This window comes from Protopterus annectens, chromosome 7.part1, assembly GCF_019279795.1.
Source record: "Protopterus annectens isolate FY-2018-M chromosome 7.part1, PAN1.0, whole genome shotgun sequence".
NCBI classification, from domain to species: Eukaryota; Metazoa; Chordata; order Ceratodontiformes; family Protopteridae; genus Protopterus; species Protopterus annectens.
The window spans coordinates 164,498,889-164,525,431 of NC_056740.1; the positions used below are offsets into that span (position 1 = coordinate 164,498,889).

The 26,543-nt window shown below is 40.7% G+C and overlaps 1 protein-coding gene across 2 annotated transcripts in view; it reads left to right on the plus strand.

The window, feature by feature from the left end:
- The window catches only part of FGD5 (FYVE, RhoGEF and PH domain containing 5), a 1,722,626-nt gene that overhangs the window by 1,632,107 nt on the left and 63,976 nt on the right, over positions 1-26,543 (plus strand). For both annotated transcript variants that reach the window (XM_044078612.1, XM_044078611.1), the window contains one exon: positions 19,961-20,088. In XM_044078612.1, the coding sequence (XP_043934547.1) occupies positions 19,961-20,088 (128 nt within the window). The remainder of the gene's footprint in view (positions 1-19,960; positions 20,089-26,543) is intronic.

Genomic DNA, 26,543 nt, shown 5'->3' on the forward strand with positions numbered 1-26,543 from the left:
AGCACAGTAGCTGCACCCAACATTCTCTCTCTCTCTGTATGATCTTGGCTGGTTTGAACATAACAACAGCCTCACTTCTGCACAACTACATGTGCATCACAAACTCTTCTTCTCTCCAAACTGTCAATCCATAGCTAAGCTCATTAACTGAAAGGCATCACCACAGAGCCAGACACAATGCAGTCATCAAATGATTCATATTTTCATGTCCTGCAGTGAATTTTATAACTCATTGTCTTCCACTTCCAATGGTAAAATCCTCCAAACATAAGAACTATCAAAGATAAGTTGATGCTTAAGCCCCTCATGGCATCTCACTTCAGAAGCAGTTACATATGCTACTATGTCATTCGAACTCTTTGTTCCCTTACTAAGCCACCCTTATAAAGGTTTACAGATAGCTATTAGACATGCAGTCCAGGTAATCCCATTTCCTAATTGCCACAGAGCACTGTCTGGTTAAATGACTTGCTGAGAGTCACATGAAGGCTGAGGGAATCAGACCCTGGACTACAGGAAGCAGCTGGTTAACAGCTCATAGTCTTAATCCTCTGCACTATTGTATTTGCACAAGGTCCAGAGGCCTACTTCGGGGAACTACTTCAGTATTACAGCACCCCTTCCTCTCTATATATCCCTCCTTCTGTACAAGTATTGGACTTAAGCTATATTGGGTCCTTTTGTCTTGCTACTGCTGCTACTGACATATCAATATTTGCTTTAGAAAATTTGCTTCATGTAACACAATTACAGTCTTTAAGTTCTTATATTTTTATGTTGGACTAAGCTTATGTTGCTATGTTTTGGATGAATCTATGTATAGTATCTATTATTTTAACAATATCAGTAATTGGTTGCAGGTAATACTGGCTTTACCCATGGCTTTTCTCAAATTATCAAATTAGTGAGCAGGTTATGGGTAAACCAGCATTACCTATACACAGTAATTGATTGCTACTGTTATACAAAGCCATTGCTGGAAAAAAAAGAAAGTGCTTAGTACTTTTTATAAATAATGGCATTGTACCTTGGAACTTCTTACTCCTGTAGTCTTTCACCAGTCTTCCACAGCTGGGTAAAGCTTCAAAATGCACTACATATGCATTAAACATAAACATACTGACACATATGCAGTGCATTGTGGTTAATGTAGTTTTTTGACTTTTTGTTTTTTGGGAGTCAGCAGTGCACAAACATCCTACTGTTTATGTAAGGATTTCTGTAGTATCCTGACATCCTAGCTAGAACTTTTACAAATTTAAACTATGTATCTATACAGCTATAAATATCTACATCTAATCTATATATATATATGTGTAGCTATCTATATCTATCTATCTATCTATATAGAGAGAGACAGAGAAAGAGAGGGAGACAGAGATACACACACACACACACACACACACACACACACACACACAGATGTAGATTTAAATGTATGCACACACACACACACACACACACACAGGCATATATGAATATGTGTGAGTTGTTGTTGTCTTTTGACTTTTCCCGGTTAGGGGTCACCACAGCGGAAATAATGATTGGCAGTAGATTTTCACAAACGCCGAGGTGCCTGCTCGACGTTCAACCTTCAACGAAGGCACGCCCATTTACGCATGTCTTTCGAATACCCACCCAACCATGGGGAGGACATGCAGACTCCACACAGAAGGCACTCCCCACACTCCAGCCGAGAATCGAACGGGAGAACCTCTTGCTGTGAGGCAACAACGCTACCGCTGCACCACCGCGGAAGTCCTTATGAATATGTGTGAGTATATATATATATATATATATATATATATATATATAAAATTGTTTGGTACTTCCAGTTTTTTTTTATTTACTTTTTTTTGGGGGGGGGGGAGACCTCTAGGTACATGTGTTTGTTTCCTCCACTTACCTAAGCAGTGAACATGGCAACTCTATTATTTCCTCAATAGTCATATGATTAATGCTGGATTTAAAAAGTGCATGATGATTCCTTTCACCAATCGTTTGCATGTTGACATTACTGAATATTTATTACATAACATTATATAACTAACTGAAAAATGTCTACTGTGACCTGTAGTTTTCTTGTTACTGTTTAGTGTCTTGAAATCGACCCCTCCCAAGATCACCAGAGACAATGAGAACTACCAATTAGACATTCCCAGTTAACAAATGTAAATAAATAAATAACTAGTTTATGCTTACTGTATCTGACCTTTAACACATGTTGGTTATTGTGTTGCATCTACATTTTGCCAGTTGTGTACTGTTTCCTGTGTATATCTTTTTTTTTCTGACTTTCCAAGATGAGCCCGTATACCAACATTTAGAAATAAAGGCAGGGCAAGGGTTCACATTCATAGCTATCACAGCCGAGGTTATTATACAGCAGTCCATATGCGCCTTGTAGTAAGGTGGAAGACGGAGTGCTGTAACACCGCATTAACTCTCTAAATCAAATTTGTGGATCTTACTGCCCAACAGCAGCATAATCTCATATGTGACTTAAAATGTCTTGCTTTTATTATTGTACTGTTGCCCTTTCTGTTTGTATCCATGTATCTTCATGACTTATACCATGATCACTGCAGCTGTCACATTTCATACTGCGATACTAGTCCTGTAAGTGTATCCTTGAATAATATCTAGCGACCCTTGGTTAGCTGTCTGCAGTCCATGTACTAAGGTCTGTGACCCTCAGTTACTGGCCTCACAATTCTGTCTGCTGGAGCACTCAAGTATTAAAACTGTCTATGTATGCTGTAATGATAAGTATGGCATTCTCCTACTGACCCCACCTGTACCTGCTGCATTGACGGATACTTATAACATTTTGATGTGAAGTGTACATAATCCATTCATCTTTAAAGATGTACAATACCCTGTTACTGACCCAGCAGAGATCTCATTGTGTGATATCTTGCCTACTTGTATGTAGGTCTTAACTTTAGCCTCCTCTGTTTTCTAAACAGTTTCAGCTGTCTATGCTTAGCCCTGCCTGTAGAGTATTCTCTAACATATGGAGGGGTCATCTGATGTCTAACATTGTTTTTTAATTTAATTTCCCAGCATGTAATGATGCACACCTCAGTGGCAGTTATGTTATTCAGTAAGAATATTATCTTCTTCTACTGGAGCTGCATTTATGATGCTACGCTATCCTGAGCACAGAGTGCTGAGCTGGGCAATTTGCAGAAACACAGCTGGTAACAGGAGCAAGTCTGGAAAAAGGCAAATAATTTAATTGTATCAAAGAAACAGAGTGATTGAAAAAAAAAAGAGAAAAAGGAGTATTTAATCTGACTGCACTTTTTAAGATGCATTATCCATGCGAAATCCTCCTTCTTCCACTCAAACCTTGTTTTTGCATGACCCATATATAATTACTCCACACAAGTAAAAAGAGTCTGCAATTGAAATTATTTGTGTGGATTAATACGCATCTCTGCTTTAGACACTAAAAAGTCATTGGCATAGACCTTCAATAAGAGTTAAAGTGGTATTTCAGAATACATCACAGATACAGGATATTATTTGGGCAAATGTAATATGTATTAACTAATGCCTGCATTTTTTACTTAATATAACACATGCAGATAATATATACTCAGTTTCTTTACTTTGCTTATTGTAACTTACCTGCTGACCTGGCTCATGGCTAGAAACAGTCCTTGAACCAGTCCAACAATTACTCAGCTAATAAAGAAATAAAAACTAACAAATAAAATGCTGGAAGTAGCAGCACTATCTCAGAATACAATCTGTAGCATTTTTATTAAGAGATTACATGTGCTGTATTGTCTTCTGCTACTAACATTTACATAATATATATCAGTTCCAATCATTTGTTCATTAAACTCTAAAGAATCATCCTTACCCATACCCATAAATCAAAGCAAACTACTCTTATTTTCCACTATGATTTTCTTTATTTCTTCTCCTTTCCATGTCTGATCTGTTTTGGTTTGCTTGTCAGCACACTTTCACTTGGTAGAAGATTGGGCTCTTGTCATCCATCTTTATTGTTTGTCCCTTGGGTAGTAACTAAAAAGGGCCACTTTCTAGGTTTTCTTTTACCTCAGTACCTAATTATTAACACAGTTTGGTAAACCCTTTTCTCCTGTAACATCTTTGTTCACAGAAACTCTGTATTTATATAACAAGGTTCTCCCATTTTTTTTCTTGGCACTCCCAGAATGTATTATTTGGTTTAGTTGTTTATTGTAAGCCCATAGGCCTTCATGCCACTATGTAATATTGTAGAATAAGTACAGAAACTGATATTATGAAGGGTTGAATTATCCTTATAACAACCCCCTTCACTTTCTTCTACTTATCCTGCAAAGCTTCCATGGCCATGTAGTGCAATCCTGTCTTAATAATCAGAGAACTGTGCCACATTTCCCCCTTTCAACCACTAAGCAATGGTAACAGCCCCCCTTCCTTTATTCCCTTAGTTTACCCTCCATTGTCTTTTACCCCTTCTCAGACTGCCCTCCAATGTCCTCATACCCTGAAGGAATTTCTACCAAACCACCTAAAAAAACCCACATTCATGTGTAAAACAGTGAAATGTGGCTAACACATTTGTGCACTTGCCACTATTCTGATTCTGCTGTTCAGTCCATTCATTTGAGTTCTTTTCCAATTTAAAGACTGTTCCATATAGACCCTGAATTACTCAGTCCTTTCTTAAATTATTTTGTCTTTATAACTACCTCCAACTACATCTATAAACCTCACTCAGAAACAAGCATGCTCTCAACCCTGTGTCACTTTTTCAGATCATTGCACTCATGCCGTCCTATGTTACCTAACCTTCCCATCATTGTTGAGGGCAGTTTACCATCTTCATGACTTATACCATGATCACTGCAGCTGTGTAGCCCTTAAGGTCTAAGGTTCCCCATACTACGTTCTGCTTCTCTGCCTGAAAATTATCTGCTGCAGCTGTAATTTCTTCTCCACCTACCCATTCCCCCCCCCACACACACACACACACACACACACAGAAGTCAGTTAGTTCTTTGCAGCTTCTCATTTCATTCATTACATTTCTTAAGAATGTATCTAAAGCTGTAATTCATTAAAACAGCATAGACTTAATCCCTGCCCCACATTATAGTTCTAATGAACCAAAGAATGAGTGTGAGAGAAATACACTGCTAAACTTTAAATGAAAAAAAAAATAAACACTGGGTATACCACAAGTATGTTGGATCACCACACAAGATAACCAAAGGGAAAAAACATGTAAAATCTGATGCTGTATAGATCTGGAAAGTAAAAGAGATCAGCTATCTAGATATAATGTTAGCAAGGGGCTAGAAAGAGTTTGCTAAAAGAACACTAAGTAAAATTAAGGAGAAAATTAATAGTAACTTGCAAAGCTGGAAATGCCTACATTTGGACCAGTGTGTCCAGGTCATGTGTTGATATGTACTCTCTAATATTCTATATTACTTTCAGGCCTTTTGATGGCCAATTGAAAATAAAGAAATAAAAAGATTGGAGAAATGGGTGAAGAATTTTATATGGCAAGAAAAAATAAGAGTAGCATAGAATAAAATACAAGTTTCTAGTAATATGAGGGGAATAGGAGTTCCAGACATTAGATGTTATTCCCAAGCAGCACAGCTGAAATAAAAAAGAAAAGAAAAATGAAGACCCGTTTATGACAGAAAAACATGTAGGAGTCTGAAAGTGACATGGAACCCCTTCAACTTGACCTTTTTGTGGCAGGAGGAGGGCAACCTTTGGGGGTAGACTTGCTCCATGCATGGGGGCTAGACTTGCTCCATGCATGGGGGAGACCTGCTGCCATGTATGGGGGGAGACCTGCTCCCATGCATGCAACAGATATTGAAATGGAAACTTTAGTTAGAATTGAACATTACATTTTGACATTTATGTATTGAAGGAGGTATTCAGTTGTATATGAAGTTTGTGAGCTCTGATCTGTGACAGGGTCTACTGGGCTACTTTATGTATATTATTTATATTATTATTTACATTAATATAGTAACAGCAAGCTAGCAAACAGCCTGCCACCAGAGTAATACTAGTACATGATGCATGTGGAATGTACCTTTTGTTAAAGTGATAGATAACTGACAAATAAAAAAGAGAAGCACAAAAAAACAAAGATCATAACAACACCAAAGAATAAAGTTGAAATGGAGCTAGCAAAAGGGATCAAAAAGGAAAACAAGAGCTTTCTGTGGTGCATAAAGAAGGAAAGTAGAGACAGGGCTGGCTAGGCTGAGCAAGACAGAAAGGTGATCGCAGAAGACTGGAAGAAGCACAGGTACTGAGTGAATGCTTTGCTTGAGTCTTCAAAAAGGAAAGTGTAGGGGGAAGGCAGGATGGAACAGTGAGAATAAAAGGATAGAGGGGGAGGAAGGTTTGGAGAAATGGCTCCCCTGGTGAAGGAAAAAGCAAAAAGTGTGTTGGCAGAGTCCTTGACAGAGATACACAGAGGTTCACTGGTAAGTGTAGAAGTGCCAGAAACCTGGAAGAAAACAACTATGGTACTCTTATTGAAAAAGGGGACCAGAAAAATGTAGTGGAACTGCAGACCCATCAGCTTAACAAGAGTGGCTGAGAAAGTTACAAACTGAATCCTAAAGGAAAAAGAAGTAGCATTTCTAGGATACAGTGATCTCCTTGACAGCAGCCACCATGGGTTGATAGTAGGAATGAGCTGTCAGTCTGACATGAGCAAGTTTTATGAATTAATTATAGGTGAACTAGACAGGGAGTACCAGTAGACATAGTCTATCAAGACTTCAGCAAGGCTTTTAACTCAACCTCACAGAGGAAAGCTGAAAGACATGCAGCTAAGACTAATGAACAGGAATGTTGCATTGTTGAAAGGCTGAACAGAAAGGGCTGTAGTAATTGTGGCAAAATCCAGAACTAGGAAGTGGACCAGTAGTGTACCACAGGGGTCTGTCCTAGGTCATGTACCCTTCAATGTGTCTGTCTCAGACATATCTGAAGGAACAAAGAGGAAGATCTACCATTTTGCTAATGATTCATCTGCAGGTGCAGCAGTGGAGGATGGTAAGGAGTCGAGCAAAGAATAATGGGGGGGTGAATAAGTGACCATATCAGCAACATTTGAGATTCATTGTACACAAATGCAAAGTACTGGATTTGTCTAAAACAATCCTGGTGAGAAACAGTAGTTAGTGGGAATGGAGCTAATAGGTTCATAGGTTCATACTAGGCTATCTGCCCTAGGGCATTTACAAGCCTAGCCAGAGTGTGTTTGGCTTTCGCCACCCCTTGGAATGAGTTTACTGTGCCCTTTTTAAGGTTGTGTTTACTGTGCCTCTGTCTAGTAATGACACAGAAGTGATCCCCGGGGTAAACCTACGATCTCCCATCCACTCGTCAAGATTTTTCTTAAAGAGAGTCAGTGAGGGGCTCTGCCTAACATGGACTGGGATTCTATTCCAGAGTGAAGGGAGCCTCTGGGTTATGAATCTGTCCCTCCAGCATGTCCTATTTATTTCTGTGCTGAGGTTCAAGTCACTCGATCGCATAGCTCTAAGGGATTTGGATTTTCTGAGGTGGAGCATGTCCATTAATTCCGGGTTGGACATGGCTTTGTACATCAGGCATAGATCGCCTCTGAGTAGGCGGTATGCAACTGAGTAGAGCTGGAGTTTCTTTAGCCGAGCAGCATATGGCAGCTGTTTGATCCTCTTAGTGAGGTACTTTTGGGGTGTTTCTAGTTGCTGCAGGTGTCGGGTAAGGTACATCCCAAATGGGGCATTGTACTCAATTATGGGCCTGATGAGGGATGAGTAAAGGGGCACAATGACCTCCCTTGATCTAGATGTGAATCCTTTCATGATAAGGTGGGCTATATAGAAGGTCTTTCTAACCACTTTGGCAATGTGGTTGTCAAAGGAGAGGTTACTATAAACTAGGGTCCCCAGGTCCCCAATTACTTCTTCTGTACTCAATGGATTACCTCCTATGTGGTAATTTGTGGGTATTTTATTATTGCCAAAGGATATAACTATACACTTTTTGGCGTTTGGTTTAAGACCATGGCTCTGGCACCAGTTTTCCGTCTCTATGAGACCCTTTTGGAGGATACTTGTGTCAGCTGGAGAGTCAATTATGGCTCCCAGTTTGCAGTCATCTGCGAACTTGGTCAGCCACAGTCCTCCCGTGTTAGCCTGTACCTCAGAAAAATATATTCCGAATACGAGAAGTCCCAGGACTGAGCCCTGTGGGATGCCACTTGTAACTGGTTTAGAGTCTGACATGGCTCTAGCAATTCTGACCATCTGGGTTCTGTCCTTGAGCCAGTTTGCAACCCATCTTATAACATAGGGGTTTATATTTAGGCTGGGGAGTTTGTCTATGATGCCCGAGTGGGGTATTGTGTCAAAGGCTTTTGCGAGGTCTAGGTAGGCTGTGTGGACCACCTTACCCTCATCAATGGCCTTGGTGACTGTTTCAAAGAAATCTACCAGGCTCAGGAGGCAGGATCTGCCCTTGACAAAGCCGAATTGGGTAGGATCCAGTGTCTGTAGGTCCCCAATGTCTTTGTTTATGAGCTCCATAATGATCCTCTCCATAGCTTTGCAGACCAGGCTAGTCAGGCTTATGGGGTGGTAGTTTCCAGGGTCCGTAGAGGCGCCTCCTTTGTGGAGTGGGACCACTGTTGCTGTACGCCATTCTTTGGGTACATATCCTGTAGTAAGGCTAAGATTGAATAGCAGCTTTATGTGAGGGTATAGCTCTTCTTGGAGTTCATGTAGCACACAGCCCGGGACACCGTCCGGTCCCATTGATGCTGTGTTTTTTGCTTTGGAGAGGGCGGTTCTCACCTGGGCATCTGATATGTCAGGGAGGCAACACTCTGCTGGGATAGATATTTGTCCTTTTGTGGGGGGGGGGGGGGGGAGAAGTTTGCACTGAACCTGTCTGCCAGGATGTTGGCAATGTCTGAGAGTTCAGTGTATTTTTTGTTATTATGGACTAACTCTGAGCATATCTGGGAGTTGCCACCCAGGTTTCTAACATGACTAAAGAAAGCCTTATGATTATCTTTTGTTGCTTGTGCAATTTTTCTCTCAAAAGTGGCCTTGGATGATTTTATGAGTGATCGTAGTTTTTTGCTAGTACTGATCAGAGATGCCTTCCCTTTTAGGGATTTTGCTCTATCATGTAGTAGCTTCCTCCTTCTGTTGTATAGCTTATTTATGGCTGGGGTCCACCAGACAGGACGCCTGCCTTTGGGGGAATGGGTCTTGGTTTTATATGGGATTGCATGATCCATGCATTCCTGAAGGTGTCCATAGAATGTATTTATAAAGAATTCAGCAGATAGGGCCATGGTTTCCACTGGCCTGGGGGCCTTGAAGGATTCCACTTTGGTTTTAAGAAGTGTGAAGTTAGCTTTTGAGAAGTTCTTCACTGTGGTCTTTTGTGCTGGGGGTGGGGGCGGGATGTGGATTTCTAGTGAGATTAATTTATGGTCCGATCTTACCAATGAGGGGTATACTTCTGGTATGGAACATTGTGTCCCCATGTTGGTGATGATCAGATCTAGTATGTTTTCCCCTCTTGTGGGAGTGGTGACCAATTGTTCCATAGCATTTGAGTTTATGAATTCTAGGAACCTCTGGGCTAGGGTGTTGGGGCTTGAGTAATGCTCCCAGTCTATGTCTGGATAGTTGAAGTCCCCCAATATGATGGTGTTTGGAGAAACCTTCATATTCTCCAGTGTCTTCAGGAAGGCCGAGTGGGGTTCCTGAGTTTGAGAGGGTGGTCTGTAGCATGCTACAAACTGGAAGGCAGTTTTGCCCACTGTTAGTTGCACATGGATGGTCTCTGATGCTTCGTGCAATGCCACTAACCTGGAGGTGTGGGTGTCCTTGATGAATATGGATAGTCCCCCTCCTTTTGTGGTTCGGTCTGAGTTTTGGGGCCGAAAAGCATGATATGAGGTATAACCTGGTAGTGCTGGGGTGCTCTCGGGAGCCTTGAACCAGGTTTCTGTCACTGCACAGACATCGATGTTCTCCATACTTTGGAGGGCTTTGAGAGCTTGCATCTTGAGGTTTAGACTTCTGGCGTTGAGCAGCATTACCCTTAGTTTCTTTCTACTTGTGTTGTCTAAGGAGGTGGGTTTGTCTTTTGAGCCTTGCCTAAAAAAGGCACTATGGAGGTGGCAAGAACCTTTGCCAATATCCGAAAGCCCAGGGTTGACAGCTGCAAGCCGTCCCTTGCGAAGCAACATGGCTTGTCGAGCATGGCATCCCAGGCAGACAGATACTGGATCCCCTTTGAATGACAACAATACTTAAGCCAATTGTTGAAATTGATCATTTTGTCTTTATACTGAGGCATCATTCTTGGTGAGGGTAAGATGCTGCTCAAGGTCAGGGTCATACCAGCCTGGGCTACATGATCAGAGAGCTCCTCTATGTCTCTTTTCATGTAGTCCAGGGAGGTACGTCTCAGGTCATTCACACCAGCATGGACAATGACTGAGTCATATTTGTACTTGCTTTGGAGTGACCTGAGTGCTTGTGTTATGTGGCGGATTCTAGTGCCCGACAGGCAGCTCACTGTGACCTTTTCTTTGCTCGGCCTGGTGAGCGGGACGTCAGTGTGTCTGACTATAGAGTCACCTATTACAAGTATATCAGGTATGTTGTTAAGCCTTAAGGGCTGTGGCTGTTTGGCACACTGACTTTGTGAGCTATGTGTTGCCTGTGTTTTGTTTTGGGGTAGCGGTTGCTTGGGTGTCTGCTTTGGAGGTCTCTGCTGTTTTGGCAGATTTTTATTTAGAGCCTCCGAGTATGTTTTTGTGTGTTTATGTGTTTGGTCTGCAGTTGTGGTAGGACTATGTGAGACTGGATTTGTGGTGTGTGTGGTTACCTTCCCCTCCTGACTGGTTACGCCAGTACTGAGTCGAGAGAGCTCACCCTCCAGTTTGGCTATATGGTTGCATCTCTCACATATATTTGTACTTGTTGGGAGGAGGAGAGGGTTGTCTGTGTACATGAGGCAGTTGTAACATTGCCTCACGATTCCCAGATTCACCAGCTGGACTATAGAGGAAACCAGTAACTGACCTTTGGACATGCTAGAATAGTATAGGGAACTCCTTTGCAACTGAATCAGAAAGGACCAATAGGGGATAAAGTACTCAAGGGGAGTATATGAGGATGTAGTGCTTATTTAGATTATTAGTGCTTAACTTATAGAAATTGCTTATATGAGCAAGTGCAGGGTTTTAGATTTAGAATAGAGTGTTTAATTTGAGAGTTAGAGTAGTTCCAATTGAAAAAGTGAAGAGTAGACTTTGTGGAGCCGGGAATAGTTTAAACCCGATTTAACCAGTGCTGCCCGATGCGCAAAATCGCGCAAAGCCGCGCTAAGCGGTTTTTATACCAGGGAGAACAAAAGGATAGAAATTAGCCCAATATGGCCAATGAGCTACACGTTGCTGGGCTGGGACCACTCATACAGGGACAGATAGGCTGCTCAGAGTTCCCTCTCTCACAGTGAACAAGGAAGCCACCTAATTATTCAAGTATGATATGGGCAACACAGGAACCTTAACCACAGTCCTGGATTCAGCAAAGCCTGAAAACCAGACTAGACTAGTACAGAAAGGCGGGAAAGCAGGGAGATTATTTTTTTGTATTTTTTCTTTTTTCACAGATAACAGAAATGCAGCAACTTAAATAACTCTAAATACACAGAGGAGGCTAGCGCACTTGAGTGTGTAGCCTACAACTATGTTACAGATATACAAGCAAAAACGACAAACAGTAACTTTTTAAAGTGCAACAATGAATTTTAAGTACAGTAAGCGATGCAGATATCAGTAGGGTTCCACAGAAGCACTGAATAACCACGTTTTTGGCGGAATTAGCATTTCAGGGATACAACAAGAAAGAATCAATACTTAAACACTTCCAAAGTCTCTCTTTGTCTCTCGGCCGCTTGTAGGACTCTGCAGGGCACCACGAGGAGCTTTGCTGAGCTTTATACAAGTGCAAAAACCGTGCTAAGTGATTTTTATACCAGGGAGAACAAAAGGACAGAAATTAGCCCAATATGGCCAATGAGCTACAAGTTGCTGGGCTGGGACCACTCGTACAGGGACAGATAGGCTGCTCAGAGTTCCCTCTCTCACAGTGAACAAGGAAGCCACCTAACTATTCAAGTATGATATGGGCAACACAGGAACCTTAACCACAGTCCTGGATTCAGCAAAGCCTGAAAACCGGACTAGACTAGTACAGAAAGGCGGGAAAGCAGGGAGATTATTTTTTTGTATTTTTTCTTTTTTCACAGATAACAGAAATGCAGCAACTTAAATAACTCTAAATACACAGAGGAGGCTAGCGCAAAACAGAACAAGGATCTGGAGTACTGATCACACCTGGCTAGAACCACCAGGACCAAAGTGAAAGAGAAGTGGTAGCAGCAAACAGAATGCTGTATCCTCAGGGGAATAAGTGCCAGAAGCAAAGTGGTAACACCTTCACTCTCCAGGGCCTTTGCCACACCACATCTTCAGCACTGAACGCCGTTCTTGAAGTCACATAAGGAAGGAGGCATCAGGCTGCTAAAAGAATCCAGTGAAAAGCTATCAAAAGAATCTGTTGTATGGAGAGGAAAGAATATGAACAGAGACTAGAGGAGTTAAAGCTCTTCTCGCTTGGGACCAGGAAAGACAGGGGACATGACATTGGTGCAGAAGGTACAAAGTGGTCACTGAGTACAGAAAGGTCAGAGTGGGGATGACAATGTACAAGCACCACATTGTAGAGACTAATTATTCCTTTGACCTCTGAAAGTAGTTTTTCACAAATATTGTTGTAAAGCTATGGAATGGATTATCAGAATTGCTGGTGAATAGGGAAGCATTCAAAAGGCATGTGACAGGGGAAAACGATAATGGGAAAAGTATGAATGGAGAGAACATAGAATGTTAAGGCACCTAAATGACTAAATAACCTTACTGTCTCCTTCTGCCATTAACCAGAAGTAATGCAATATAATACTGCAACCTGTCCTTTGGAACCTTCCTCCAGCATTTTATTTTGTTTATTATTTCTCTACTTTCAGCATTATGATACACAAATCAGTGTTAGCTCTTACTCTGGAGTTCATTCTTGTGTGTTCCACATTTATCAGTCACAGTCTCTGCACTCTGCTTACCATATGCTCATTTAAATGTGTGTGTGTGTGTGTGTGTGTGTGTGTGTGTGTGTGTGTGTGTGTGTGTGTGTGTGTGTGTGTGTGTGTGTGTGTGAGATCCTGTCTACTGGAAGCCTTCATACCTGTGTGCCAGTGTTTGCTGGTGGACTTACTGCTCTACTCAGTGTTCTCTGTCTCACGCTACTAGCATTAGTTACATGAGGAACTGTCTCAACTATATTAGTCTATACATGAAGGAGCTCAGCAGACTAAAACAGGTTGTACTATTTTTCTCCTCTTTCTTGCATTATCAAGTATTGTTGAACCAAACTCTGATCCATTTCAAATACTCAGCCACCCTTACACTTAAATTAATCAAGTAACTGGTATTTATTCTCATACCTTCATTCTAGTGTTTAGGTATGTTTCCTCCCAAGGGATAGAAATAGTAATTATTATTAAGGGAAGTATTCTCAATAAAACAGATCCTTTAGAAGCCCTCCTAAAAGATGTAGCTCCTGATGTTCAGGCTGTCTCTGTAAAAATGGCTGAAGCCTGACTTTGTCTTTACCACGGACTTGTCATCTGTGTATAACATGCTCCAGTATGATGGGCCAGGAAACAGAATATTATATAATACTACAATTCTAGCTAAAAACTACCTCCAGGTCTCATTAGCATGAGAATGCATGTCTACTAATGAATATGGGAGCAGCTAATTAGCATGAGAATGCATGTCTACTAATGAATATGGGAGAAGCTAATTAGCTTGAGAATGCATGTCTGCTAATGAATATGGGAGCAGCTAATTAACATGAGAATCCATGTCTGCTAATGAATATGGGAGCAGCCAAGTTTATAAGTCTATGTCTAAGCAAGGTGGCTGTGCTGCTTATAGCCTCCCTTCCTTCAAGCTGTGTCACGAGCTGTAGACCAAACTGTCAACCTGGACACATAAGTCCAGCTTTAATTTGGTTTGCTCAACCTAAGCTGTATGTGCAGCTGCACCTCCAAATGTAGACATTGTTTAGCTGTACATACCACTCCTTGCTCAAATGTGTAGTAATTAATAATCCTAATCACTAATAATTTAAGGATTATGAGCAATGTGCTTTGAAGTCATTGTCCTAGTGTCACTGTCACTTCATGCTCTGACGTTCACCATTTCTTATAAGAGGAAGATATGTTCCCTCAGGGAAGAAATACAGACTTATCTCCTTAACAGCAGATAAAAACAGTGATCATTCTTTTTTTTCATGGGACTGTGAGCTTGAAGACTATAAAGGTACCATACACTTTGAGCAGATAGGAATTGCTCCTAAATGAAGTAAGCAAATGCACATGAGCAACTGCCACAGTGAACAATTTTGCTTGGGCAATATATCAGCAATCTCATACTGAGCAAGTTAATTTAAGCCATTTAAAATTTGTTTGGGGTTAATCCATTAAACTGGTTCTCCAACAGAACCATTACAGTATGAGCTAATCAGTCTATTTTATAATCAGAAAACAAGTACAAGGGTTCCTAAGGACTCTGGCTTTGGTCCTCTTCTCTTTGCATTATATATTAATGGCCTATGTTTTGTTTTAAATGGAATTAACATCATTCTGCTCTGATACTTAACGTTCCCTTGCTGTCCCTGGTAGAGATGGCTACTCTTCAAAGCTCATTGCAAGAACATTTTCAATTATTTCAATTAAAAAAACTTTACATGAATACTCCCAATACTGAAGCCATCTGCTTTGATACACAGAAAAACTAGATCCTGCTCTAACAATGAACATTTTAAGTTTCTAGGATTCTGCTTAGATCTTATTTTAAATGTTCAGTTCCAATACAAACTGGCTTACTTACAAAAAGTACAAGTACAGCTGAAACAGCAGAGGCTGCTGGCACACTCCAGACAGCAGAGGCTGCCAGCACACTCCAAACAGCAGAGACTGCCAGCACACTCCAAACAGCAGAGACTACCGGCACACTCCAAACAGCAGAGGCTGCCGGCGCACTCCAAACAGCAAAGGCTGCCGGCGCACTCCAAACAGCAAAGGCTGCTGGCACACTCCAAACAGCAGAGACTGTTGGCACACTCCAAACAGCAGAGACTGCTGGCACACTCCAAACAGCAGAGGCTGCCGGCACACTCCAAACTGCAAAGGCTGCCGGCACACTCCAAACAGCAGAGACTGCTGGCACACTCCAAACAGCAGAGACTGCCGGCACACTCCAAACAGCAGAGACTGCCAGCACACTCCAAACAGCAGAGACTGCTGGCACACTCCAAACAGCAGAGGCTGCTGGCACACTCCAAACTGCAAAGGCTGCCGGCACACTCCAAACAGCAGAGACTGCTGGCACACTCCAAACAGCAGAGGCTGCCAATACACTCCAAACAGCAGAGACTGTTGGCACACTCCAAACAGCAGAGACTGCTGGCACACTCCAAACAGCAGAGGCTGCCGGCACACTCCAAACTGCAAAGGCTGCCGGCACACTCCAAACAGCAGAGACTGCTGGCACACTCCAAACAGCAGAGGCTGCCAGCACACTCCAAACAGCAGAGACTGCCAGCACACTCCAAACAGCAGAGACTGCTGGCACACTCCAAACAGCAGAGACTACCGGCACACTCCAAACAGCAGAGGCTGCCGGCACACTCCAAACAGCAGAGACTGTTGGCACACTCCAAACAGCAGAGACTGCTGGCACACTCCAAACAGCAGAGGCTGCCTGCACACTCCAAACTGCAAAGGTTGCTGGCACACTCCAAACAGCAGAGACTGCTGGCATACTCCAAACAGCAGAGGCTGCCGGCACACTCCAAACAGCAGAGGCTGCCAGCACACTCCAAGCAGCAGAGGCTACATTCACCACAGGGATAACCCTTCTTCTCAGACTAGAATGTGCTTTATTACCCCTAGATTATCATACTCAACAAAGCTGCAAGAACATGTAGATCTGTGCATACTAAATATATAGATTACTCCACACTGGCAGACTTTGAAGAATGCCATTGCATCTGCTTAGAAAAAGCTGACTCCTTGTCATTAAACATTTATGTTCTCATTCATATTACTGACTCACATTTTCTCCAAAAGGCAGTGTACCCCTTTATTAGTCTTCTTAACCCCAGCTCCCCTTCCTGCTCTAATGGGTCACAGAATGATGGAACTCTTACAGCTGCCCAAGGTCTTAAATAAAATAAGTGAAAAGTCTTTCTCAAAACAGAGGGATGCATTACAGGAGCCACTCCCCTATGCATTAAAAAGCAACCCATTATAAAAATATTTAAAAGTAAGTTATTAAGCCTCATAAGGAATCAGACTGCATCTAAGTATAATGGAGAAAATGGTTAGTTTGCTCTTACTCAAATATGCAGTCTGCCTGATAGAAACTGATTAAAACAATTATGTTTATTCTCATTTAAAATCACAAATCTGCCTTCAGACATTGTAAATGCTAATTATCTAAGTGTTCCATTTCTAACAAATTACCTTGCTTATTTTCTGTTTTTCCATCAGTTATGGATGACACTGATCCTTGTCCTTCTTCTTTAAAAGTACAGTTTGATCTTATAAGCATTTGCTGTTTCTATAAATATTTTGGCTTACTGTTCATTTACTATCTACAAAGCACTGTGCAAGATATGTAGTTTGTAAGTACTGCAGTTATTCTTACAATATGTACTGTGAACTGTCATTTTATATGGCTCCCTATGACACCAGACTTTACAAGTACCAGCACTTCACAAAGTGCACTGTGATTCAAACAAGAAGCAAATTCTGAAACTCACTCTTACCATTTTAAAACATCTTTTTGCAGTGGGGGGCTGTGCCCCTTTGACATGGTTGACTGCACCCTCACACCCATGTTACTTATGTATACAAACTTCAAGATCTCTGTAAGTTGGAGTAAGAAGCTAGTACCATGACCTGTAGTGACTACAGGTTTGTTTAGCTGCTTAGGCATTTGAGATGCTAACATCAGAGAATAGGCATTCCCATACTAGTAGGAAGGTGTGTGCACAAGGAAACCTTGTGGTTGATCACAGGTGAGGGTTGGAAACATGCAGGGGTGTTGTCTTCAAGGAGGAAGGGCAATGGCTGAGGTACCTTAGAGGCAGAATGATGTGTTAGCATACCCAATACATGATCATTGTTAGACAGTACATGTACATGCAGGGTAGGGAACTTAGGACATAACAAAAACACTCCTCAGCATCAATCAGATATTCCCCTGGGGTGCTCCAATTTCCTCACAAGCCCCAAACATGGGCCAGAAAAAAAGTGAGAGAAAGGTTTGTTGCTATTAGTAGACCCATGGAATGAGAAGAGGTTCTTGGGGCAGCTGATTGTCAGCTATAGAAAGGAGAAGGTCAAAAAGAATGTTTACGTAACTTGGAGTAAGGGGAATACTCCAAGGTACCACACTATCAGATTTAGTATATGGTCTCCCCATTCACACTTTAATTTACTCTATTCCAAGGATATCAGTTCAAGTCTTTAAAATTTGTACCGACACACATTTTATACTCAAGCCTTGATTGTTTCTTAAATATCTTTGGGCCAGTTTATTTACCTGCCTAATAGTAAATAAATGAACTATGCAGGTAGTAACACATAATAGATTTTATGGTCAGCCCTAACCAGCTTCCTAACTTATAGAGTTATTTGGTATTTATAAAATGTAAATATAGACTGGATACTCAGCTGTCCTGTTTGTATTTACCAACCTGCTGACATGAGATACATTTCTGTACATATACAAGTTATTTTGTCCTGCTGCATTCTCCATCCCTGATCCTGCTCTCTGTCCTGCAGTGATATACAAGACTCTCCCTATACTTACAAGGGAATGCTGCTAGTATTCAGTCAAAAACAGTGTGGTGAAGCATTTACATAACTTAAGTAGAGGCTACTAGAACATTCACCTTCACTGCTTTTTTTCCATCTTTCTTAGGTTTGTGGAATTACAGTACCTGGGCATACCTGTGTTATTGTCATGTTCTACCCCATTGAGCTGTTAGATTCCATCTTTCTCTCGTCTGACAGTTCCATCCCCCCTTCAATAAAGGTTCAGTACATTTTTTCTCATTCATCCCAGCAATCCAAAATGTAGAATTATATTTAGTTGATATTATTGATGTAAACATAAAAAGATATTGCCTTACTGATGATCCCCATGCAATTATTTCTGTTTCTCCACTGTGTATAAAAAAGAGGGAGCTTTATAATTGCTTCAGTATGGGTCATGCAAGATGTAGTAGGAGATGAATACACATTTATCTTACCATCCACTTATTTTACCCCCCACTACTCTCCTCTTGTGTGTTTATCTTTGAATCTTCAACTGTCAATCTTTGGATAGCTGTCTGGCATGGTTTCTCCAAACAGTCCCTTAGTAAGTGAGGTATTAAAGAAATACTTCTTGGTTACCTTTGATCTCCAGTACTACACCTCTGAATGTAAGCTGGCCATCACTTTGTAATTGTACTAGTTGTACTGCAGTTATCAGTATTACTAGTGTAAGTAGTCAGTCATGTAGAACTTCAGCCCGGACTTCTTCCACAAAAAAATATGTGTGAACATCATTCTGTTGAAGCACCCATAAAGGTATGCATTAATGCAGACAAACGTAATCAGCAACATAAAGTGAATAGTGCTGCAGGAAAGAAACACGGATTTTATGTAGGTCTCTTTTCATGTAACCAGTGTCCATTGCTTCATTTTAGGCAGTTCCTCTGACACAAAAATGTAATTGCATTTAAAATGTAGGGAATTTAGAGAGTATCTTCTGCACCCTTAATTGGCTCTGATACATACATGAAAATGTTGTAGTTATGTCTCGTAACAGGTAATACTTTTTAGATTGATACATTCATCTGAAGACATAAATGGGGTGCTTAGAAACATTGCCATGTTTTAAAAAGATCCAGATTGTTTCTAAACATTGTACAGGTTCTGCAGCTTGGATCTTAAAAATTAACCTCTGCCCTATTCCAGCATTACTGTACCTCATTCTCTTCATTCAAATTCTGAACAGATGTACTGAACATCAATGACATTTGTCAAATAGCACTTTGCTTCTGGAAGATGGAAGTTAATCTTGACAAGAAGATATCAAAGCACAGGGATATTTATAATACTTGGCACCATGCTTGTATTTTAGTCTGTAACTGGCTGAATTGTGGCTCATGTTCCATGTTTGTCCCAGCCAATTTGCACTGATGTGCATTATGGCATGGAGGGGGGTGTACCTTAATAATCTTAACCTATGCCTGCTGGCACATAGACATGTCTGTTTTACATTTTTTTTAAATCATTGACGAACAGTTGTTAGTAACACAGATATGAAGGCAATGACTCTGCTTCCCTTAATCGAAGAAAGCCTATTGTGTAAAGCCATCTATAAGTTTCCCCAGGCATAAGATCTGTGGACAACTTTACAAAGTAAGAAAAAAACATGAATGTAATGCATAGTTTGTGGGACTATCTTGGCAGATTTTTACATAAAGACGTTATTGAACTAGAATGAGCCACAGGTGAGTCGTTGTTCAAACACCACCACATACTTCTTTTGAACTGGGATGGAAAGCAGCATACATTATAAGGTCTGATTGGTAGAAAAGAAATCAATGCTAATTGGGTAGTCATTGTTATCTTTATTCTTCATCATGTTGTTTACTGTTCATATTTGTGAATGTAAGGATCCATTTAAGTACAAACATAGTATCCAAGAATGTGCTAAATGGATAACTGATCTTGTAATGTTTTGCAGAAATGTCAGATCCGAGAGAAAATCACCCACCATCCAAATCATCAAGTAGTGCCTTTTCATCCATGTTTCACAGTATCAGCTACTCATCACTCAGGAAACCCAAGAAAATACCATCAGCTCTAAAGCAGGTAAGGTATTGATTTGGAGATGTTTGTGATCTGCTGCAGTCCCACAATTTTGTCTTGTAGATGGGTAGTATCATCACTGGAAGTTATGATGTCAGTGCCAGGTTAGAAGTGATGTCAGATATAAAACCACAAAGCAGGTGTCTGGACTGAATAAAATCTGTTCTTCAGATGTAAAGGTCTCCCAGCATTGACCAGCAGTGTAGTACTTTTGTCTTGCAGGTAATTTTTGTGGCAGCTGATAGCAACAAGCACTGCTCCAAAAGGGTTCTTTAAGAACACTTTGAAATGCTGTTTTTAGTCCCTTCCTTCCCATATAACAGGCCTGGATGAACTTTTATGATAGCAGACTAAAAAATTCCCATCTAGTTGCTGCACAAGTTTGCTTCCAAATAAATACTCTTTAGGTTACCTGCAATGAGTACATGAAACTTATGTGAGGTTTAACTGAATTAATTTTATATATGCAACTACAAAAGTGAGAAACATCTGAAGTCACTTTACATCTGAACTACTAAACTCTGAACATGAATATTTTAAAGCAGAATATTATACTATAGAAAAAGGCTTCTGTGTTCCACAGGATTAAGTACATTTTCTTAAAGCAAACATAATTTGAAATGAAATGAGGACTGTAGTGTACATGCAAGACATACCTAATAAGGCATGTAATGAACAAACAATCATCGCTTCTATAATGCGTACAAATGAAGGCTGGTTTAAGTGGTTATTTAATTAGGTTCTAAATGATGTTTAGCAGACAGCAAGGTTTTAATTAAACATAAAGGCACTTTTTAAGATGTATCAAATTGGCAAATTCATAAACACATACATATAACAATTTTGCAGTCACATTTAATAACAAAACAACAAATTAGTCATTCAAGGTTTTAGATTCACCTTTTACACTTTTCACTGCTTAATACTTGTACATATGCCCTGCGCCTACATGTGTTTTTTATGTGAAATATCTGAGACGCTGATTTTTTTTCCTCTAAACTCAAGACAGCAGCTTAGCTACCTCTAAAATTTAGTTATTGACATTCTGTTGACTGAGTTGGCCCTATTAAGCAATACCCATTTTCAGAAAGCAACCCAGGGAAAGCCTCCAGCAAGCAAATATTGGATTACAGTTACAATCTGAATACATACATACATGAACAAGTGAATACTTGCCTCACTACCATTCACTACAATTCCAGCACAATTCAGTATATACGTGAATAAGTGATTGAATACATACATGAAAAATAAACTACATTTTCATACAATTCAGTACACATATAATCAAGTAACTGATATATGACATATATGAGCAAGCGAATATTGGAACTGCAGATATCATTTCAACACACACGCACAAGCACTGACCTTGAAGTAAATGAATGCTGTTATTGTAAATTTTTTGATATATTACAGAGAAACATGAAGTACTAGAATTAAAGTATTTTTGTCCTGTGTCACTGGGTGTGGGAAGTGAGGAAAATAGGGGTCCCTATTAGTTGATTGAGTTTTCAGAAACTCGAACCCATATAGTTGAAACCATAGGAAAACATGAAGCGTTTGAATGGAGAGCATGGTACAGCAGGGATCAGGATATTTACCCTTTTCCTCACTGTTGTGCGATCTCGGAGTTGGTATATATAATTTGCATGGGGTGTGGAGGGCACATGCCCCCTGTAAAAAAGGTAGAGTTTTGTGTGTGTGTTTTTTTTTTTTTTTGTTTTGTTTTTTTTTAAGTTTTCTGAAATTCGATCATATGGTCTCTATGATATTTTTTTTTGAGTTTCCGAAAAGTTGATCATGTGACACAGACCTGGGAAATAGTAGTGTTTTTGTTTATATTAGTTTCAATAATGAATTGTAGTGGTGAGGGCTAACAATGAGGTATTATTTATTTATTTATTTGTTTGTTTATTGGCATGTGTTTACCGGGAAAGTCCACTGGGCCAAGCAGAGCCCATTTTCAGTGGAGGCCCAGGGAGAAAAGCTCCACATGAAACACAAATAGGATATATAGTACAATACAAGGCACACATTTTGAGTATATACAGCACCAATGGAGGAAAAAAAATTTAAAACAATAGTACGTTTAGAATATTTACAAACAGTTGATACGCACTTAATAAAACTAATTACAATGTGGTACAACTATAGTTGATGCAGTGGTATAGGTGAATATAAAAGCTTGTATACACACACTTGATACACACATAATAAACTAATTACAATGTAGTACAACTATAGCTGACGTAGTGGTATGGGTGAATATAAAAAGCTTGTATACACACACTTGATGCACACATAATGAACTAATTATAATGTAGTACAGCTTTAGCTGACATAGTAGTATGGGTGAATATAAAATGTTTAGCCTTCAGGTGATGTCTGAGATTTAGAGCTGGGGAAAGCATTAACAGACTATAGCAGTGCTGTTGCAGCAGTTCTAGTATATAAGAGGAAATGAATGGAAAATATGAGAAGGAACATGTGAGAAGTTGTGAGTGGTAACAGAAGAGGTAAGAAGGGTAGGAGTAATGAAGATGGAGAGTTAGATAAAGTGATTTTGTGAGTAACGATAGAGCATGTCAAGTAGTAACTAAGACTTAGACTGATGTGATCTGCGGGTAATTTCCATTCAAATGGTAAGTAAGAATTGGGAGCTCTAACCCCTCTTTTGCAGGTGTTTTTATTTACTTTTAGAAGGTTGTAAGTAGTGGATAAGAGATACTTCAGCAAGCTTTACACATTGATATGTTATATTACTTCTTAGAGCTATCCACTCCACCTTTTTAGGACATAACAGTGATGACTGCTTTCCCTGATGAAAAATGTTGTTGTTTTATAATAACTAAGGATAAGTTCAGACAATGCCAACCAACTTAGTGGTACATCCTAGTACTACTGATGTAGTGTCACTCCTAATTTTGCTCAGTAATGTGATGGTGATTCGTACCTTCGTTGAAGGTTGTGCGTCAGGGCCAGCAACTCGGCACGTAAAAATCTGCCAATCATTAGCGGACCGGAGTTCCGCTGTGGCGACTCCTAACCGGGAAAAGCCGAAAGACACAACAACAACAAAATGTGATGGTGATTCTACTCTAGAAGTTTTGTTAATATCACAGATTAAGTCAATATTACTAGAGATTTCATCTTGCCTATGTATTTCTTTTCTGACCATTTAGTGAAAGAATACATCACTCATATTCACCCATAACACATCCATACCTATAGAATGTGAAAGGTGTCAGATTCAGATATGGAATATCTACAATGAGCAGGGAATTCAACCAAAGTTGTATGGAATACCATGTTTGTAGATCCTAACCACAGCACTGAAGTGGCAGAAAAGTACAGTTTTGTACCTACCATAAATGTAGATGTTCGAAGATCTACATTGCTGCAGTCCTGACACTTGGGTAGTCCGCTGTCCCAGTCGGCCCGAATACCAAAGTATAAGGCTGACGTCGGTCAAGGCGCATTAGTCTGACGTCAGGACGTCAGGGTACAAATGCGCATGACCGACGTCATTTCCTCAGTCTTTTCTTGCCCCAGATGTCAGAAGACCCTAAAAAGATAAGGCCAAACCAAAAAACAACAACACACCAAACACCCCTGTACCAAATATATGTACAATATATACAAAATCAGACAGGTACAATCCTACCCACACAACCACCCCAAACACAGAGGGGAAGGAGGGAGGGTAAATTGGACTGCAGCAATGTAGATCTTCGAACATCTACATTTATGGTAGGTACAAAACTGTACTATGTTCTTCATCTCACATTGCTGCAGTCCTGACACTTGGGTAGAATCCCAAAGCAGAGGTAAGGGAGGATGGCAAATCACAAAGAAGCAGGAGCTGACAACATGCCCTGTAAAATAGCAGTGGCAAAACCAGCCCTAGATTTAGAGTAGAGAGGAAGGTGGTAATGCTTAGAGAAGGTATGCACTGAACTCCAAGTAGCTGCCTCCAAAATATCCTTAGTTGCCACCCCCCTTAGAAATGCTGTTGAAGTGGCAGTAGCCCTAGTGGAATGAGGCCTAATCCCAGCTGGAATCTCCTTGCCATGATGGGAGTAACAGAAAGTAATGCAAAACCCAATCCACTTAGAAATAGTTTGTTTTGACACAGGCTTACCCTGAGAACTCAAAGCAAAAGAAACAAACAACTGCTGAGACTGCCTAAAATCCTTAGTCCTGCTTAAATAATAACGTAATTGCCTGTGTACATCTAAAGTGTGCAAAATCTTTTCCCCCTTATTCTGGGGATTTGCATAAAAGGTAGGTAAATGAATAGTTTGGTTTAAAGCCACACTAGAAACCACTTTAGGCAAAAAGGAAGGATTAGTACGTAAAGATACCCTATCCTTATGAAAAATCAGGAAAGGCTCAACCGCCATAAGGGCCTGCAATTCAGACACCCTTCTTGCAGAGGTAATGGCTAACAAAAAAGCAGTTTTCCATGACAAATATTTCAATTCAGCAGTAGCTGCAGGCTCAAAAGGTTGTAGAGTGAGTTTCTCCAACACAAAATTGAGGTCCCAAGCAGGAGTAGGAGCTCTACGTGGGGGTCTTATATTCTTTGCCCCTCTAAGAAATTGCTTGAACAAAGGATGAGAAAACAATGGTGGGTCACAATCATAGTGAGCTGAAATTGCTGCAGCATGAATCTTAATGGAAGAGAAAGACAAACCTTTGTCCAATAACTCAGTAAGATATTGAAGAGCCCCACTCAAATTTGGCTCAGAAACATCCAAATCCTTTGCTGCACACCAAAATAAAAATCTCTTCCATTTTCCTGCGTACACTTTCCTTGTACTAGGTCTTCTGGCTTCCATAATCACATTCAAAACGTGTTGAGGAAGCTGAGCCCTGCTATGGTTCAAAACAGAATATGCCAGGCTGTTAGATGAAGAGAGTGAAGCTTGACATTGAGTAGATGCCCGTCCTTCTGAGACAATAGGTGTGGAATCAAAGGTAAGGGCCATGGAGGCTTCCTTACTAGACTCCTCAGTAATGGGTACCAGTGCTGCCGAGGCCAATCTGGAGCTATTAAAATCATCCTTGGCTTGTCTTGTCTGACCTTTAGGAGTACCTTTGGGAGGAGAGGCAGAGGTGGAAAGGCATACACATGAAGATTTTTCCAACTGAAAGAAAGAGCATCCACTTTCCAGGCTGTGTGATGAAACCTTTTCGTGCAAAACTTTGGCAGCTGGTGGTTTAGTGGAGAAGCGAACAGATCTATGTCTGGAGTTCCCCAGGACACTGTCAATGTCTGAAATACATGAAGATCCAGTTTCCACTCGTGGGGATCCATGATTTGCCTGCTTAACACATCTGCTAAGGAGTTCTGTGCTCCTGGCAGAAACCTTGCTTGAAGATTCAGTTGCAAGCTTAACGCAGTCTCCCACAAAATCATTGCTTGCCTGCATAGAGGATAAGAATGTGTTTTCCCTTTGTTTGTTGATGTACCACATGACAGTTGTGTTGTCTGTTAGAATCAACACATGCCCTGGAAGAAGTAAATCCTTGAAAGCCAGTAATGCAAACTGGACTGCTAACATCTCCTTCATGTTGATATGTAGATGCTGCAGTCTGGCAGGCCACTTGTCTTGTATCCACTTTCCATTCAGATGAGCTCCCCAAGCTGTGTCTGAGGCATCTGTCGTTAGAATCTGACTCGCCTCCGGCCGGGTCACAGAGAGTCCCTTGTTTAGGTGACATTCCTGAGCCCACCACAGAAATTCCTTTTGAATGCAAGGTATTATTTGAATGACAGTGTCCAAATCCTGGCAGTGCTGTGTCCATACATTTTTGAGATACCATTGTAGCTTCCTCATATGCAGTTTGGCATTGGGAAGTACCAGAATACAAGATGCCATGAACCCTAAGGCTTGAAGGACTGTCCTTGCAGTCAGCCCGGACTGATGAGATAGTTGATGGAAGTAAACAGAAAGATTCTTTTGTTTGTCCGGGGTTAAAAAGGCCATCTGGGTTGCTGTATTCAGTCTCACACCCAGAAAGCACATGTCTTGAGAGGGTACTAGACTGGACTTTATTTCGTTCACAGAATACCCATCTTAGCACTGCTATCACATATTCCAAATGCTGTAGAAGCACGTCCCTTTCTTGAGCCAGAAGTAGGCAATCGTCCAAATAAGGATAGATTTGTATTCCTTTTAGCCTGAAGAAAGCTATCACTGGAGCCAGAACCTTTGTGAATACTCTGGGCGCAGTAGATAAGCCAAAGGGCAATGCAGAGAACTGATAATGAGAATTCCCAGCTCGAAAACGCAGATACTTCCTGCAAATTAGTCTGATAGGAACATGAAGGTAAGCTTCCTTGAGATCCAAAGTTACCATCCAGTGATCTTTGCCCAGCAGAGGTAAAAGCTGTTGTAACGTCAACATTTTGAACTTGGGAATGTCCAGATAAGTGTTGAGGATAGACA